Here is a 16,790-nt window from a genome sequence, read left to right on the forward strand (position 1 = left end):
GGAGGTCTCTCTCCCAGCCCAGGCTGCAGATGCCGGGGACTGAAGCTGGCACACAACCTGGGACTTCCTTCTGCATGCAGAGCAGGGGCTCTGCCACTGAACTACGGCCTCTGCACCACATGACCTGCTGCTGACCCCTTGCCACCTTGGCTCACCTGGAGGTTGTTCAGGGGGTCCATCTTCATGACTGAGCCGACCGTGTTGAGGGGAAGGGAGATCTCCACGCTCTGGTTTGGAGCAAGAGGGGCGTGGACCTGGAGGGGTGCGGCGGGGGCCAGGCCGAAGCTGAAAGGGAACAGCCAGTTAGAAGGGGAGGGCCCCCGGTGTGGCAAGACCACCTGGAAGAATTTTACCTTTATGATTTCTATATAATCATATATCCATATATAACCATATATCCTAATGATGATTTTTATATATCCATGTATCCTAATGATGTTCAAATCACTAAGGCTTCAGCAGAGCTAAAAGCGCTTAAATCTTAAAAATCCAAAAGTTGCCCTCTGCCCTATTTCTCTCTCTGCCCTGCTATTGTGCTTGAAGGAAACAATAAATCTGATGTGTTGGCATTTTCTATAGGGAACCTTCTCCAGACAGCTTCTCAGGTTCTTGAGATGGGGCTGGGTTAGGGAACAGGAAAAAGTAGTCAGCCACAATGCAATGTTCTAAGTCAATAACAGATGGTGGGGGTTATTCAGGTTTCAACAGCCAAATAGGTTTCTTCTCCTCTTTATTGCTGAAAATTAGGGTAAAGGGCAAATTGACGCACCACCTGAGAAAAGCAGAAGTATTCTTTACATGGGCAGAGGAAGAGCTGGTGCGCGCTCATTGGTTTGATTTTTGCTGCAACATACGAATATGTCATGTTTTACGCTGTTTGTACTCAGGTATAAAAACCCAATGCCCAGGCTCTGGAAACTATTCCACTGGGTCTTTATTGCTCAGCAATAAACTTTGCCTTCTTTTTCTCCCCTGCTGCATCTGTCGATTCTTGGACACATTTTGAGGGGGCAACAGGTATTCCTTATTTACTTGCAACACCGGGGGTTGCAAGGGATACGGACGAGGAAATACAGCAAGATGCAACCAGCGGCGGCAGCAGCAGCAGCAACAGGCTTTCTTTTCTTTTCATTTTTTCACATCATAAAAATAAAAACCTTTATTGATAGTATGAATGTTTAAGGTTTAATGCTGCCAGCTATAAAAAAGGTAAAAAAACTTCTGCTTCAGACATTTGACTTTACAAATATACAGATGTTAATGACAATTAATACTAGATTATGCAGTCTGAACTTCATTAAATTCCCATTAGCCAGTGACAAACCTCTCTAGCAACACATGATTCAGAGGAGATTAAACATTATATTCCCATACACACAAGTCTATAGAGAACTTAAAATACTAACCCTAGAAGTCTCACTGGATTAGCTGGAACCATTTTAATAGTTGTGCTTTGTTTAATCTCAGAAGATAGGCTACTAGCAAAAATACATCTTTCCTCTTGCATTCTCCCTTCCTATAATCCATTGTTGAATACAGTGCTCAGTGCATTTCCTAATAAAATTATTGTATATAAATCTCTATCATATCGTAAAGAAAGGATACAAGTTAGTGTAAACACAAGGAAATATTTAAAGGGCTGCTACAAAACTCTCCTGTTTAAGATTAGAAGAGACACTGTAAAGAAACCAGCAACAGGCTTTCTTTGGCAAAGGAGTTTAGATGCCAGGTCACGCTCCATCAGGGAGGCAGGAAGCTGGCAAGAGTGTGAGGGGTACATAAGAAGCTGCCGTATAGACTGGGTCAGATGCATTGGTCCATATCACTCAGTACTGCCTACACTGACTGGTAGCAGCTCTCCAGGGCTCCAGACAAGGGACACTTCCAGCCCTGCCTGGAGTTGCTGGGGTCTTAACCTGGGAACTTCTGCTCGCCAAGCACATGCTGTGCAACTAAGCTGCGTCTCTTCCAAACCGGCCGGCACAGGAATTAGTAAATGGCACAGACACAGCATACAACCGAACGCAACAGGCAAGAAACAATAAGGATCCAATTCAATATCCTATCGCCTTTAGCACAGCGCATTACAAATGGCAAAAATAATAAACAAACTCCCCCTTAAGTCAGTGTTTCCCAAACTTGGGTCTTCACCTGGGTTTATTTTGGACTACAATTCCCATTATTCCTGACCACTGGGTCCCGGTAGCTAGGGATGATGGGAGTTGTAGTCCAAAAAAAATAGCTGGGGGCCCAAGTTTGGGAATTGCTGCCTTAAGTGGTCTGCCAAGAACTTCAGCAATTTTCAAATGTTCCACAAGGGACCGCTAGCCCTGGCTATGCTATTGGTGGGTGCAGTTCAATCTGTGGCCCTGCCCACTTTTGGCCCCGCCCACCACTGCCAGGTGGCCCCCGGAAGGTGGTATATGAGGGTATGCGGCTCTCAGGCTGGAAAGAATATTCCCCGCCTTGTCCTAGCTGGTTAAGCCTCTTCAGTCAACTTCTTAGAGGGCGAGGTTGGTTCATCAAACCAGCCATTCAGCGACACAAGGATCATCACAAGAGGCTCCCTAGCTATGGCACCCCCTCCGTATGGGAGGACTCCTTGTGGGGGTGGGGAGAGAAGGCCACACTGAAACACACCAGAGGAAGGGAAGAGGCGGCGGCTTTTACCTGTTCCGGTTGAACTGGATGGCGAAGTCAGACATGACTTGCAGGGCCTTGTTGGAGAGCACGAGGTCCATGGAGATGGAGCCCACTTGACGGCTGAAGGTACCCGAAATCTCCAAACCCTTGGCCTTCACGGCCGGGAGCCAGACCTGAAATGGTACAAGGCGACATTAGTTGATGCACTGGGGGTAGATTCCTTCATTGCACACACAGCAGGGCCATCGTTTGCAATGAAACCACCATCACAAGCCTGGAAAATCTGGAACACTACTTGACAATCAAGGAACAGGTAAAGGTAAAAGGATCCCTGACCATTAGGTCCAGTCGTGGCCGACTCTGGGGTTGCAGCGCTCATCTCGCTTTATTGGCCAAGGGAGCCAGCATACAGCTTCCGGGTCATGTGGCCAGCATGACTAAGCCGCTTATGGTGAACCAGAGAAGCGCACGGAAACACTGTTTACCTTCCTGCCGGAGTGGTACCTATTTATCTACTTGCACTTTGACGTGCTTTCGAACTGCTAGGTTGGCAGGAGCAGGGACAGAGCAACGGGAGCTCACCCCGTCATGGGGATTCGAACCGCCAACCTTCTGATTGGCAAGTCCTAGGCTCAGTGGTTTAACCCACAGCGCCACCCGCGTCTCAATCAAGCAATACTTAATATTATTTATCTATGAAAATACAACTTTTATTCCCACTTTTTTCCTTTCATTACCTCTGTTATTTAACCCGTATGTGACTTGTTTTACGGGTTTTTTTTTCTTCTTTTTGTTTTCATCTGTTGTTATAAGAGCTCTCTTTTATATACAGTCGTACCTTGGAAGCCGAACACCTTAGTACTCGAACATTTTGACTCCCAAACACCACAAACCCAGAAGTGAGTGTTCTGGTTTGCGAATTTTCTTTGGAACCCAATCGTCTGGCACGGCTTCCAATTGGCTGCGGGAGCTTCCTGAAGCCAATCGGAAATGGTGCCTTGGTTTCCGAATGTTTTGGAAGTCGAAAAGATTTGCGGAACGGATTCTGTTCGACTTCTGAGGTACGACTGTATGTTATAAAATGAAAAACAAAAAAATCCTAAAAGAACCTGTCCCCCTACCCAAATGTTGGAATTCGATCTGGACTAAGTCAGTTGCACTTTGAAATCATGTGAATTTCAACTGGAACGATGTCAAGACTAAGGGCAGCGTTCAGTTTTACACAGAAAAGACCCGCTGAAACCAATGAACATGATGGTGTTAATTGCAATGGGTCTACTGTGAGTAAAATTAACTTGTACAAGCACTCACCGATTCCAATGGGACACCCCAAGTTCAGCAAACTTAGCCTAGGCTCAATCCATTCTTTTTATAGCTTACACTTCTACAGGATGGGTCCTCAACATTGAGGAGCTTGCAATTTTTAATTGGGGACTAGTAACACAACCCCACTGACTGCTCGGAGTATGGCTGACATTGGATAGCATCTCATCCCTCTCAACTGTAAGACTACTCAGCAGGGCCTGGTTTTTTTAAAACTACTCTACTTTTGACGCAATAAATAATAAAAATAATCTGTGGATTTTGCTGCTCCTGCTAGGGGAACTAGTGGATGCAGAAGTTACATAACCCCACACTAGTCTAGGGATGGGAAATATGTAGTTCCCATCAGCTCCAACCACCATGGTCAGTAATCAGGGATGATGATCAAATGGTAGGGCCGGCCCCAACAGGGTATGAGAGAACCTGATACTCACTGGGAGCTCCAGGAGAGCATCAGACCAGGTCTGGGGTGGGGAATATCTATGGCCTCCAGAAGCTGTTGGACTACAGCTCCCATTATTCTTCACCACGGGTCATGCTGCTTTGGGGAGCTGATGGGAAGTGGAGTCCAACAACATCTGGAGGATCACAGACATTCCCCATCCCTTCTCTAGACCAATGCACTCATGGAGCACCTAGGGAGCTCAGGCCCTTTCGTTCCCTGTTGGGGCCGGCCCTACCATTGGGTCTAGCCAAAGCAAAGAAGCCCGTTACCCACAGAGAGGTGCCAGGCATCTTACAAGCAATGGTATTGAGAGCCACTTGGCCCCTGGCACTCCTCGGGGGCCAGTGCTACTCACCGTTTTGGGAGCTACGTAGGACCCGGACAATGTTCCCACGCCGCCGGCCAGGTCGAAGAGGTCTCCCAAGCCCCCGCCCAGGGGCGCTCCCAAGTTGGAGGGCATGACCGCGCTGGGCGCTGCAAAACTGGGGCCTCCCATCTGCAGGGAGACAAAGACACCAAGATGTTACAAGTTCACAGAGGCAACTCCAAAGGCAGTGGGGTGGGCAGAGACATGGTTGCCTACAGGAGGTGGCTTAAGAGTAAGGAGCAGAGGAGCAGGAGACATTACACAGAGCTGCAGCGGTCGGCACCCTTTGGGAAGGGCCACTTTGTGACTTACAAGAAGAGGCAAATGCACAAGCTTTTATAGAAATCTGCCTAATATTGCATCAGACCATTGGTCCATCTGCCTCCAGTCTTGTCTATATAGACAGACAGTGGCTCTCTGAGGTTTCAGGTAGGACAAATTCTGAGCCCTACCTGGAGTCGAACCAGGAGTTGAATTTGGGAGCTTGTGCAGCCATAAGCTTCAGACCTTCTCTGCATTTACGCACACACACAGGATGAATAAACCCACACACGGGGGGGGGGGCGACTGGGAGGGGGGATTCTCCCAAGAACATGCCATTAACACACACAGACACATGCCTGTTGGATCAGACTAATTTATGTATTTAGATAGATCTGGTTTGTTGCATTTTTAGTGTACTTCACACTTTGAGATGATCAGGTAGAAGGCAATTTATTAAGAGTAGCATCCACCTTGTCCTCCCCACCCCGCCCCCAGCCCCGGTTTCCCAGCAGGAAAGAGTGGAGGGAAGGGTGGGGAGGAAAGGGGTGGCTCACTGAAGGGAAAGCTAGTAAGAGGGCTGGACCATACCCCTTCAGCTTCGTCCCCCATCTCCAAGAAGCAGCAGGCAAGTTGGAAGAGAAGAGACAGCCACATGCAGAGAGAGAGAGAGAGAGAGAGAGAGAGAGAGAGAGAGAGAGAGAGAATAGCCAGGATTTGGGGGGGGGGGGAGGGAAAGAGACAAAACAAGAAGGGGTGAAAGAGAGGTTAGTCACTCAAGACTACAACACACAGATGCTATCAGCCACAGCGCTACAAGACAGCTCCCCACAAGAAGAACACAGCACCCCCTCTGCCCTGCCTGTTTAATAATAATAATAATAATAATAATAATAATAATAATAATAATAATAATAATAATAATTTATTTATACCCTGCCCATCTGGCTGGTTTTCCCCAGCCACTCTGGGTGGCTCCCAGCAGAATATTAAGAACACAATAAAACATCAAACATTAAAAACTTCCCTAAACAGCACTGCTTTCAGATGTCTTCTAAAAGTCAGATAGTTGTTTATTTCCTTGACATCTGATGGGAAGGCGTTCCACAGGGTGGGTGCCACCACTGAGAAGGCCCTCTGCCTGGCTCCCTGTAGCTTCGCTTCTTGCAGTGAGGGAACCGCCAGAAAGCCCTCGGAGCTGGACCTCAGTGGCTGAACAATGGGGGCGGAGACGCTCCTTCAGCTATACTGGGAATCGTTCGCGCTGAACAGTTTCGCCTCTGCCAACTCCCAACGGAGCTTTGAGTTCGTGTCCTTGCCAGCCTTGCGAAAAGGGGCTCATCCTCCACTACCCATGCATGCCTAACCATTTATGTCCTAAAGTGGAGGGTGGCCAACATGATGCCCTCCAGATAAGACGACAGTTCCCATCATCCCTGACCACTGGGATATGTTGCCTGGGGGAGTGAAGGGACCCCAGCAACATCTAGCGGGTGCCTTTTGGCCGCCCTGATCCAAAAAAGGTGTGAGAAAGGACAGATTCCTCAGCTGTCTCTCTGTGCAAAACGGGACCAAAGATTAATGGATTGTGTCCAGTTGTTTTATTCAGAGTAGGAAAATGAAAGGACACAGCTAAGCCCACATTCACACTGCACAATACTTATTTTTATTCTTACTGTTAACTAAGACTGTTGTTGTTGTTGTTGCTGCTGCTGAGGCTGCTGCTGATGTTATCTATTACCTGCCCTACACCCTAATGTCCCAGAGCAGGTTACTGAATTAAAACACAATTTGAAACAACGGACAATAACAAAAAACAAGGTGGCTCCTGAAACATACACATCGTGCCGAAAAGGCATGAGCAAAGAGGTTATGTCTTCAGCCCTTCGGTGCCACTTTAAACAGTCATGGCTTCCCCCAAAGAATTCTGGGAACTGCCGTTCATTAATGGCGTTTTTAGGAGAGACTCCTCCGTTCCTCACACAGAGCTACAATTCCCAGAGTTTCCAGGGAAGAAAGACTGCCCACTAAACCACCCTGGAAACCGTGGCTACGGGAGGGGAATAGAAGGGCTTAGTAATAACTCAAGGAGAATTCCCAGAATCCTTTGCGGGGAAGCCATGGCTGTTTAAAGTGGTATCCCAAAGCTTTAAATGTATTAACGCGGCCCAACTTGGGTCCATTAATTTCAGTGGGCCTACTCAGTATAACTTAAGCTGGACACGGCTGTATATCTACACACAGTCTTAAAACACACAGGCAGTGTGAAACATATGCAGACAGGGAACCAAACAGCAACAGAGCATAACGTCAGCGGCCACACTTAACGCTGCTGTTTTTGAGGATTCAAAGTCCTCCAATGAAAACGCCGTGCCCTCTTGCGTTGCAAATCCTTGGGAGGGCAAGATTAGGGCTTACCAGGCTGTCCAAGCCACCGCCGAGAAGGTCAACAGCACCCATCTGCACCGAGGAGGTGGCAACAGGAGGGCCACTCACGGGGGGTCCCAGGTCAAGGTTCAGCAAGTCACCCAGAAGGTCTCCTTGTGTCGGGATGACCGCTGGCTGCTCGGCCTGGGGGGCGCCCGCTGGAGCAACATCAGGGCTCTCTGCGCTTTCGCTCCTGTGTTCGTGGTGTAGGGTGGGGTGGGGAGGAAGAGACAAAGAAGACAATTTAAAAATGGCCTGCTTCCTTCCTTCCCCCAAAAAGAGACATAGATCAGGAGTATCCAAACTCTGGCACATGTTCCACCAGCAGTTTGCATGCTTCATTTGTGTGTGTGTGTGTTTCATTGCATACCTGCATAAAATATTCATATATAATCAGTGAATTTTCTGTCTGCCATAGTGATTATAATACACTGGGCGAGATGCTGCGTGATGGTTAATTGCATTTTTATCGCTTCTTTCATTTCTCATAATGCATTTTATTGTATCCCGATCCGAATTCAATGGAATAAAAATAAAAATCAGCAATAAAAACCCAATTATGTACCATACAGGATCTCGTCCAGCACATGGCTTAATGATTATTCTGCCTGCTGTAGCAACTGCAGTCTGTGGAGACCATCAGCAATTTCCAAGTGGCCTGGGGTGGGGGGCGGAGCGGAGTTTGGGAATCACTGACTCAAGAGTGTGTCTTTCTCTGGATCTCTGGACTCAAAGAGAAGGTTTGTGAAAAGGTAAAGGTAAAGGGACCCCTGACCATTAGGTCCAGTCGTGGCCGACTCTGGGGTTGCGGCGCTCATCTCGCTTTATTGGCCGAGGGAGCCGGCGTACAGCTTCCGGGTCATGTAGCCAGCATGACTATGCCGCTTCTGGTGAACCAGAGCAGTGCACAGAAACGCCGTTTACCTTCCCACTGGAGCGGTACCTATTTATCTACTTGCACTTTGACGTGCTTTCGAACTTCTAGGTTGGCAGGAGCAGGGACTGAGCAACGGGAGATCACCCCATCGCGGGGATTTGAACCGCCGACCTTCTGATCGGCAAGCCCTAGGCTCTGTGGTTTAACCCACAGTGCCACGCCCCTCTACTACTCAAGGCATTCATTTGTAAAGTCCCGAACGACTTAGGTCCAGGGTGCCTCTGGGACCACCCGAACCCTTGTATCCCAAGCTTGATCAGTGGGATCATCTGGCCGTTCCTTGAGTTGGCAAGACAACAGTGGGAAATTGAGCCTTTTCTGTGTTGTTGGCCCGGCCCTGTGGAACTCTCTGCCACTAGCAATCCAGCAGGCGCCATTTGTACCAACACCTGCCAAAAACCCTTCCTATTCTGCAGGGAATGCCAAACGCGCCTTTCCCTAACAGTTTGCTGGTTTCTTTTTTTATATGCTTTCTCTTGTATGGCGTTATGTATAATCATTGCAAACCAATCTAGATTATTATTATTTTTAAATGCATGGCGGTATGTAAGCATGTCCATGGCTACAGCCTGCACCAAACAAATCACGCACCCACTGTTGCGTGGGGCCGCAATGGCGCAAAAACGCGGTTACAACGCACGGATCCACATAGATCCTCAGGATTTTTGCATTGGGTCACCCCAAATTCACCATCAGATCACATAGCATGTCCATGGCTACAGCCTGCACCAAACAAATCATGCAGCCACTGTTGCATGGGCTGCAATGGCGCAAAAACATGGTTACAAAGAATGGATCCTCAGGATTTTTGCATTGGGTCACCCCAAATTCACCATCAGATCACATGTCTGTGGCCACAACATGAACCACAAAAATCATGCATCCACTGTTTCGTTCAGAATATTTTTTTTCTTGTTTTCCTCCTCTAAAAACTAGGTGCGTCTTATGGAGCGAAAAATGTGGTGTTTTTATAAATAGAATGAAAAAAAGAGAGCCAAAGTGGACTGTAGAGAGGAATAACAGAACCACCTCGCCCTGCAGTACCACCACTGCCTCCCAAAGGGTACTCACGATCCTGTCCGTGGAGGGAGGCTCTTATGGACGATGCCTCTGCTCCCCTCCACGAAGGCGGTGGGGGGCTTGTGGTAGACGGAGGCCAGTGTGCCAATGTAGCAGATCAGCTCGTCCAGGAGAGTTGGCTCAATCAGGTCCGTCTCTTCAGAGATGAGTGGCTTCTCTGCCAGAACCACCTCCTTGGCTGCCACAGGATCGGTAGAGAGCAGGCGCCAATAGATGTAGCCACGGTCCCTCAAGTCAGGGTTATCCGAATCCTAAGTGGTGGGAGCAACGGAGGGGGGGGGGGACGGGGGAGGGAGACAAGGAAAGGAGCGTGTGAGTGTGTTTGTGTGTTTGTGTGTTTTCACACCAGGGACTCTCCAAACCTGCCCAGAGGTCAGTTAACACACTGGATATCTTAATAGATGCAGGCTGCTCTGCCTCACTCTTTCTCGTCCTGTGCAGAGGCCAGATGGCAGAGTGCTGACACTTCTCGTTTAAAAAGAAAGCAAAGTTTCTAGTCCTTGTGACTGCCAAAAAAAAAAAAAAAAGGCCTGAAAGCATTTAAAGCAATGAACATAAATCCAGGGCAAGTTAAAAACGGTTTAATCATTTGCTTGTGTTTTATCTTGTGCAGTCATACCTTGGATCTCAAACGCTTTGGCTCCCAAACAAATCAGCTCTCGAACAATCAAAACCCGGAAGTGATTGTTCCAATTTTTGAATGGTTTTTGGAAGCTGAACGTCCGGCGCGGCTTCCGATTGGCTGTGGGAGCTTCCTGCAGCCAATTGGAAGCCGCCTTTTGGTTTTGGAAGTCAAACAGACTTCCGGAATGGATTCTGTTTGACTTCCGAGGTACGGCTGTAATTCATTCTGTGAATCACCCTTGGTATATAAATGTAATAAATAAATAAGTCTGGATCTTAAGACTCTCCTCAGGTCACATCCCCTTCCTTGGAGTGTTTCCTCCTGGCTTGGAAGTGTCCCTGACCTCCAGTCGTGCCTCTTGCTTGCCCTGGATGAAGGGGGGAAAGGAGCGTGCAAGTGTTACGTAGAAACTAGCCTCTTGTATAATGTAAAGGGACCCCTGACCATTAGGTCCAGTCGTGGCCGACTCTGGGGTTGCGGCGCTCATCTCGCTTTATTGGCCGAGGGAGCCGGCGTACAGCTTCCGGGTCATGTGGCCAGCATGACTAAGCCGCTTCTGGTGAACCAGAGCAGCACACGGAAACACCGTTTACCTTCCCGCCGGAGTGGTCCCTATTTATCTACTTGCACTTTGACGTGCTTTCGAACTGCTAGGTTGGCACGAACAGGGACCGAGCAACGGGAGCTCACCCCGTCGCGGGGATTCGAACTGCCAAGCTTCTGATCGGCAAGTCCTAGGCTCTGTGGTTTAACCCACAGCGCCACCTGCGTCCCTCTTGTATACAGAGCCTCTTATGTACAGAGGGTAAAATCTGCATCCGTAGCTCCGCCCACTTTTGTTTCTGGTCCCTCCCACCCCTGGCATGTGGTCCCCAGGAGGTCGTCCAGACTGACAAAGCTTCCGCACCCCTGGCTACCTTGCAGAACCCCTGCAAGGACATAAAGGGGGCCTCCAGGTTTATAAAGGCAAGGCAAGGCCATCTCTTCTTCCCCTACCTGTGTAGCCAGGCTGAGGACCTGCTGGACCAGCTCCTGGGTCTCGGTGGGCTTCTTCAGGAAGAGCTTCACAATGGCCGTCAGCAGCTGCAGCTGCACCTGCGGCGGACAAAAGGAAAAAAGGTGGACTGAACCTGGGATCTTCTGCATGCAACAGCTGGCGTTCTACTGCTACCATCCTGGAAGAAATTGGCACAAGCAGTTCGAACGGGAAGCTGCAGGAGGGAAAGGGGGCATCTAGGAGGAAGATGGCTGCCAAATGCTTGAAGCAGGGTTTTGAGCTCTAAGGCTAACTCTAAGGCAAGTTTCTGCTCTATAACCAACCCTTAGAATTTGTTTTTATCCTCCATTTTATTTCTTAACTCCTTTTAGTACTTCGTTTTGTTGTTTTCATTTATTGTTTTATCTCATTGTTTTATTGTTCTAACTCCCCTAAACTGGGAGGCAGCATGAAGCTGGGCTGGGCTGAGCACTTTGCTTTGTTGTTGTTTAGTCGTTTTGTCATGTCCGACTCTTCGTGACCCTATGGACCAGAGCACGCCAGGAACTCCTGTCTTCCACTGCCTCCCGCAGTTTGGTCAGACTCATGTTTGTAGCTTCGAGAACACTGTCCAACCATCTCATCCTCTGTCATCCCCTTCTCCTTGTGCCCTCAATCTTTCCCAACATCAGGGTCTTTTCCAGGGAGTCTTCTCTTCTCATGAGGTGGCCAAAGTATTGGAGTCTCAGCTTCAGGATCTGTCCTTCCAGTGAGCACTCAGGGCTGATTTCCTTCAGAATGGAGAGGTTTGATCTTCTTGCAGTCCATGGGACTCTCAAGAGTCTCCTCCAGCACCATAATTCAAAAGCATCAATTTTTCAGTGATCAGCCTTCTTTATGGTCCAGCTCTCACTTCCATACATCACTACTGGGAAAACCATAGCTTTAACTATAACTATACGGTCTCCTCCAGCACCATAATTCAAAAACATCCATTCTTGAGTGATCAAAGTGCCAAATGCAAGGTTGAGTCAAAGTTTGCAAGATACTAGTTATAAATGAAGGGAAGAGAAACATCTTGATTATCAGAACTGTTGACGGGCATCTACAGGAGGTGCCAATGAAGTTACCATGCAACCTGAGAGGTGCATCGCCCAAGACACAACCTCTAGGGTTCCTGGAGGGGTGCAAGATCTTCACTGGTTGGCTGCTTGGGGGAGGCAAGGCACCGTGGGGGGAAATCTGGAGGGAATCTTTGCAGCCTTTGCTGCCTAATCCTCAGCCCCCCCCCCCACCTGGGAGACTCTGCCCCATCTCACCTGGGTGCTTTCGTCGTGGAAGCCTTCGAGGAAGCTCTCCAGAAGCTCGTCCGCGTTGTCTATGCGCTCTGCGTATTCGCCCACGATCCAGATCATGGCCGCCCGAGCCTCGGGTTCGTCGAGGGAGTCCAGGTTCTCGCACAGGGTGGCGATCACGCTCTCGTACCTGCGTGTCGGGAGGACAGGAGGGGTGGGAGGAGCTAAGAGACAGTGGAGAACCAAGTGCGGCGCAGCGCTTAGAGAAGCATCAGATTACGACCCGGGAGAGGACCAAGGTTCAAATCCTACCATTTGGCCAACTGCCCCTCCTCAGCCTGACCTACCTCACAGGGCTGTGCTGGGGGATTAAATAAGGAGAGAGGGGGAGAAAGAACCATGTAAGGGTCCTTGGTGGAAAAGTAGGATAGGAATGCCTCTGCACAACAGGATAGATCCTTTCAAAGCCACGAACTAGCTCTGCATGCGCTGGGCATCCCATGTCATCAAGAGCCAGTTCTAATGCAAAAAATAAATAAAAGAAAAATCGAAGGCTCTATATTTCTGGATAGCTTTCATTGTAGCATTATCATTGCTCATGTATCACGGCTTAGGACCCTCGTACCTACGGGACCGCGTCTCCTGGTATGCCCCATGGAGGACCTTAAGGTCCATAAATAGCAACACCCTAGTGGTCCCGGGCCCTAAGGAAGTTAGATTAGCTTCAACCAGAGCCAGGGCCTTTTCAACACTGGCTCTGGCTTGGTGGAACGCTCTCTCTCATGAGACCAGGGCCCTGCAGGATCTGATTTCTTTCCGCAGGGCCTGTAAGACAGAGTTGTTCCACCTGGCCTTTGGCTTGGAGTCAATTTGATTCCCTTCCCCTCTTTTGTTTTCCTTTCTCTTCCTGTGATGAGGCTGCATTTTAACGTTTCAATATTTTAATGTTGTATTTTAATCTTGTTTTTAAGTTGCATTCATTCAACTTGTTTTTATTATTGCTTGTTAGCTGCCCTGAGCCCGGCCTTGGCTGGGGAGGGCAGGGTATAAATAAAAAATATTATTATTATTATTATTATTATTATTATTATTATTATTATTATTATTATTGCCTTCTCACAGAATCATGGAAGGGACACCCAAGGGTCATCTAGTCCAACCCCCTGCATCGCGATAATCTTTTGCCCAATGTGGGGCTCGAATCGAACTCGCAACCTTGAGATTAAGAGCCTCGTGCTCTACTGACCTGAGCTATCCCAAACCACCAGTTTTAAAAACAGCAACGAATAAGTGTAATAAATAATAAAATGTTCGCATGTGTTATCAAAATGGTAACTTTTCGAGGAGGGCTTCTTACTTGTTGGGGTACTTGCGGAAGATGTCCTTGATGACGACAATGGCTTCCTGGACCACATAGTTGACCTTGGTCTGGATGAGGTCAAGCAAGGTGCTTACACAACGCTCTGCCGATTGCTGGGCAGGAAGAAAGAGAAAGGGGGTTGGGGCTGCGTGGAGAGGAACTGGGGTTTAGCCAGGAGAAACTACGGATGCTTGCTTTTAAACAGGGAAGTTAAAGGACACCTAGGTTATCTCCCAGCAAGGGTGGGATGTCAGCAGCAGGAAAGCCAGGAATTTCCTGGCTGTAACAAAACAAGAGTCACATGCAGCCTTCTGCACACTAGGAAAGACCAATTGGGAAGGGGGAGGCAGGATCCCCCATGCTATGAGGGATGCCTCCAACGCTGTTACAGTCATACCTTGGGTTACAGATGCTTCAGGTTGCATTTTTTCAGGTTACGGATGCGCCGAAACCTGGAAGTACCGGAATGGGTTACTTCTGGGTTTCGGCGGTCGCGCATGCGCAGAAGCGTCGAATCGCAACCCGTGCGTGCGCAGATGCAGCACTGCGGGTTGCGAACATGCCTCCCGCACGGATCATGTTAGCGACCCGAGCATCCACTGTATTTTAAAAAACCTGGCTCCCTGTGCAAAGATGTGTTGATCTCCAGCACTACGGACACCGCTTGCCTCAAAAAACGAATGTCAATGTTGGAAGGCTCTGTAAAGGTCAAACCCCCTTTTTCCAAAGAGCAAAGATCGACCGGATGTCAGAAAAATGTGCTGGATCAGGCCAGTGAATCCAGCATCCTGTTTTCATAGGGGCCTACCTGGTGCCCCAAAGCGAAGTCTGCACGGATGATTCGAGTGCAAGAGCACTCTCTGTTCCTCTCCCTAATGTCTTCAGCCCCCACCCTCCCCAAAAAGAGAAAGGGGAGGTTCACAACACATAATGCAAAATTCATTTGTGCTCTGCTACTTGCAGCCTCTAAATGCTTGGAAAGCCAAGTATGTTTGAAGTGAAGCCTTTTGCAGAATCAGGCCACTCTCCTGGATAGATGCCAGCCTCCCCCAAACTGGTGCCCGCCAGATGTTCTGGACCACACCTTAGCTCACCTCAACCTTAATGGCACACCGGCCAATCGCCCGGACGGCTTTCCGCACGAAGTCCACATCGACTTCCGTTGCGTACTCCTTTAACTCGGCAAGCACCTATAATAATAATAATAATAATAATAATAATAATAATAATAATAATAATTTATTATTTATATCCCGTCCATCTGATTAGGTCTCCCCAGCCACTCTGGGCGGCTTCCAATCAAATATCAAAAACAATACAGCATCAGACATTAAAAACTTCCCTAACCAGGGCCGCCTTCAGGTGTCTTCTAAAAGTAAAATAGTTGTTTATTGCCTTGACATCTGGTGGGAGGGCATTCCACAGGGCGGGCGCCACTACCGAGAAGGCCCTCTGCCTGGTTCCCTGTAACCTCACTTCTCGCAGGGAGGGAACTGCCAGAAGGCCCTCGGTGCTGAATCTCAGTGCCTGGGCTAGATGATGGGGGTGGAGACGCTCCTTGAGGTATACAGGACAGAGGCGGTTTTATCAGAAGACGTGGGGCAAAAAGCAAGCCCAGGACAGAGCATGCTCAGTAAATTTGGAATGCTGAGTGGCAGCTAGAAAATGCACACGCTGAAAAATTGGGGCAGGAAGGAAAAGAAGAGTGGAATGCGTTCTCTAGAGGCAATAGCTGGCTTCAGACTTCCCCAATAGTGGGTGCCTTCCAGATCTTGCGGGATTGCAATTCCTTTCAGTCCTCATCCTTGCAGGGCAGGGGAGACTCCGAAGTAAATTTGGGGGGTGGGGAGGAAGAGAGAAAAGAGGAGGATTTACCTGTGCAATGTTGGCCTGCGAGGCCAGGCGGATCATGATATCCAGCTTCTCCAGTTTGACGTAGATGGGGTCGTTGTACTTCACAAAGAAGACTTTCATCTCGTGCTTGAGGATTTCAGGTCTGGGAGAAGAGGAAAAGATGCGATCAAGAGATCCGGAGAAGAAACATACCCAGCTGTGCAACTTATAGATTGCAAAGTAAAAAAAAAGTAAAAAATAAATAAAATCAGATGGTTTCATTTAGTAATATCATAGAATGGTAGAGTTGGAAGGGACCGTGGTGGTCATCTAGACCAACCCCCTGCAATGCAGGAATCTTTTGTCCAATGTGGGGCTCAAACCCACAACCTTGAGATTAAGAGTCTCATGCTATACTGACTGAGCTATTAGGCAACACTGCTCTCGGAAGTGTTATGTTAGGATGAATCGTGTGCCTCGTTAGCACCGGTACAGTAATTATAAGGTAAAGGACCCTGTCCATTAGGTCCAGTTGTGGCCGACTCTCGGGGTGCGGCGCTCATCTTGCTTCACTGGCCGAGGGAGCCAGCGTACAGCTTCCGGGTCATGTGGCCAACATGACTAAGCTGCTTCTGGTGAACCAGAGCAGTGCACGGAAACGCCGTTTACCTTCCCGCTGGAGTGGTACCTATTTATCTACTTGCACTTTGATGTGCTTTCGAACTGCTAGGTTGGCAGGAGCTGGGACCGAGCAACGGGAGCTCACCCCGTCGCGGGGATTCGAACCGCCGACCTTCTGATTGGCAATCAAAAGTGAAACTGTAAAAGTAGGTCCCATGTTGCAGGTTGGAAGTCAGTTCTGGACCGTTGAAAGATCTACCTTCTATACAAACATATTTACATGCCCATAGGTCTTATATATGATCTTGGCAGCTCGCATAGCAATTGCAACTCAATGGGAAACAGCCCCCAAATCTTACATCGGGCGCTTGGTACCACTCACTCTGAAATATAGCTATAATGGAGAAAACTACACATAATCTGAGATTTCGACAAGGTCTAGAAGCTCCAGACACTTTTCATTTGATCTGGCATTCCTTTAATTACGTTTTGTAATGGAACCATCATTTTCAAGTCAGCCCTCGTCACAAGCCTGGCAAATCTCAAACTATACTTGACATTTTTACATCCTTAAGATATCAATGACTTCCCTTCTTC

General features: G+C 48.5%; 1 protein-coding gene across 3 annotated transcripts in view; it reads right to left on the reverse strand.

The window, feature by feature from the left end:
• The window catches only part of AP1B1 (adaptor related protein complex 1 subunit beta 1), a 52,941-nt gene that overhangs the window by 9,014 nt on the left and 27,137 nt on the right, over nucleotides 1-16,790 (reverse strand). For 2 of the 3 annotated variants that reach the window (XM_081174788.1, XM_081174789.1), the window contains exons 8-18: nucleotides 15,615-15,735; nucleotides 14,834-14,929; nucleotides 13,737-13,852; nucleotides 12,404-12,569; nucleotides 11,105-11,203; nucleotides 9,475-9,734; nucleotides 7,458-7,659; nucleotides 5,631-5,651; nucleotides 4,767-4,907; nucleotides 2,671-2,816; nucleotides 156-285 (exon numbers count right to left, since the gene is read on the reverse strand). In XM_081174788.1, the coding sequence (XP_081030914.1) occupies nucleotides 156-285; nucleotides 2,671-2,816; nucleotides 4,767-4,907; nucleotides 5,631-5,651; nucleotides 7,458-7,659; nucleotides 9,475-9,734; nucleotides 11,105-11,203; nucleotides 12,404-12,569; nucleotides 13,737-13,852; nucleotides 14,834-14,929; nucleotides 15,615-15,735 (1,498 nt within the window). The remainder of the gene's footprint in view (nucleotides 1-155; nucleotides 286-2,670; nucleotides 2,817-4,766; nucleotides 4,908-5,630; nucleotides 5,652-7,457; nucleotides 7,660-9,474; nucleotides 9,735-11,104; nucleotides 11,204-12,403; nucleotides 12,570-13,736; nucleotides 13,853-14,833; nucleotides 14,930-15,614; nucleotides 15,736-16,790) is intronic. The other variant, XM_081174790.1, reaches the window with a different exon arrangement.

Source organism: Podarcis bocagei, assembly GCF_964188305.1.
Source record: "Podarcis bocagei genome assembly, chromosome: 16".
Taxonomy (NCBI): Eukaryota; Metazoa; Chordata; class Lepidosauria; order Squamata; family Lacertidae; genus Podarcis; species Podarcis bocagei.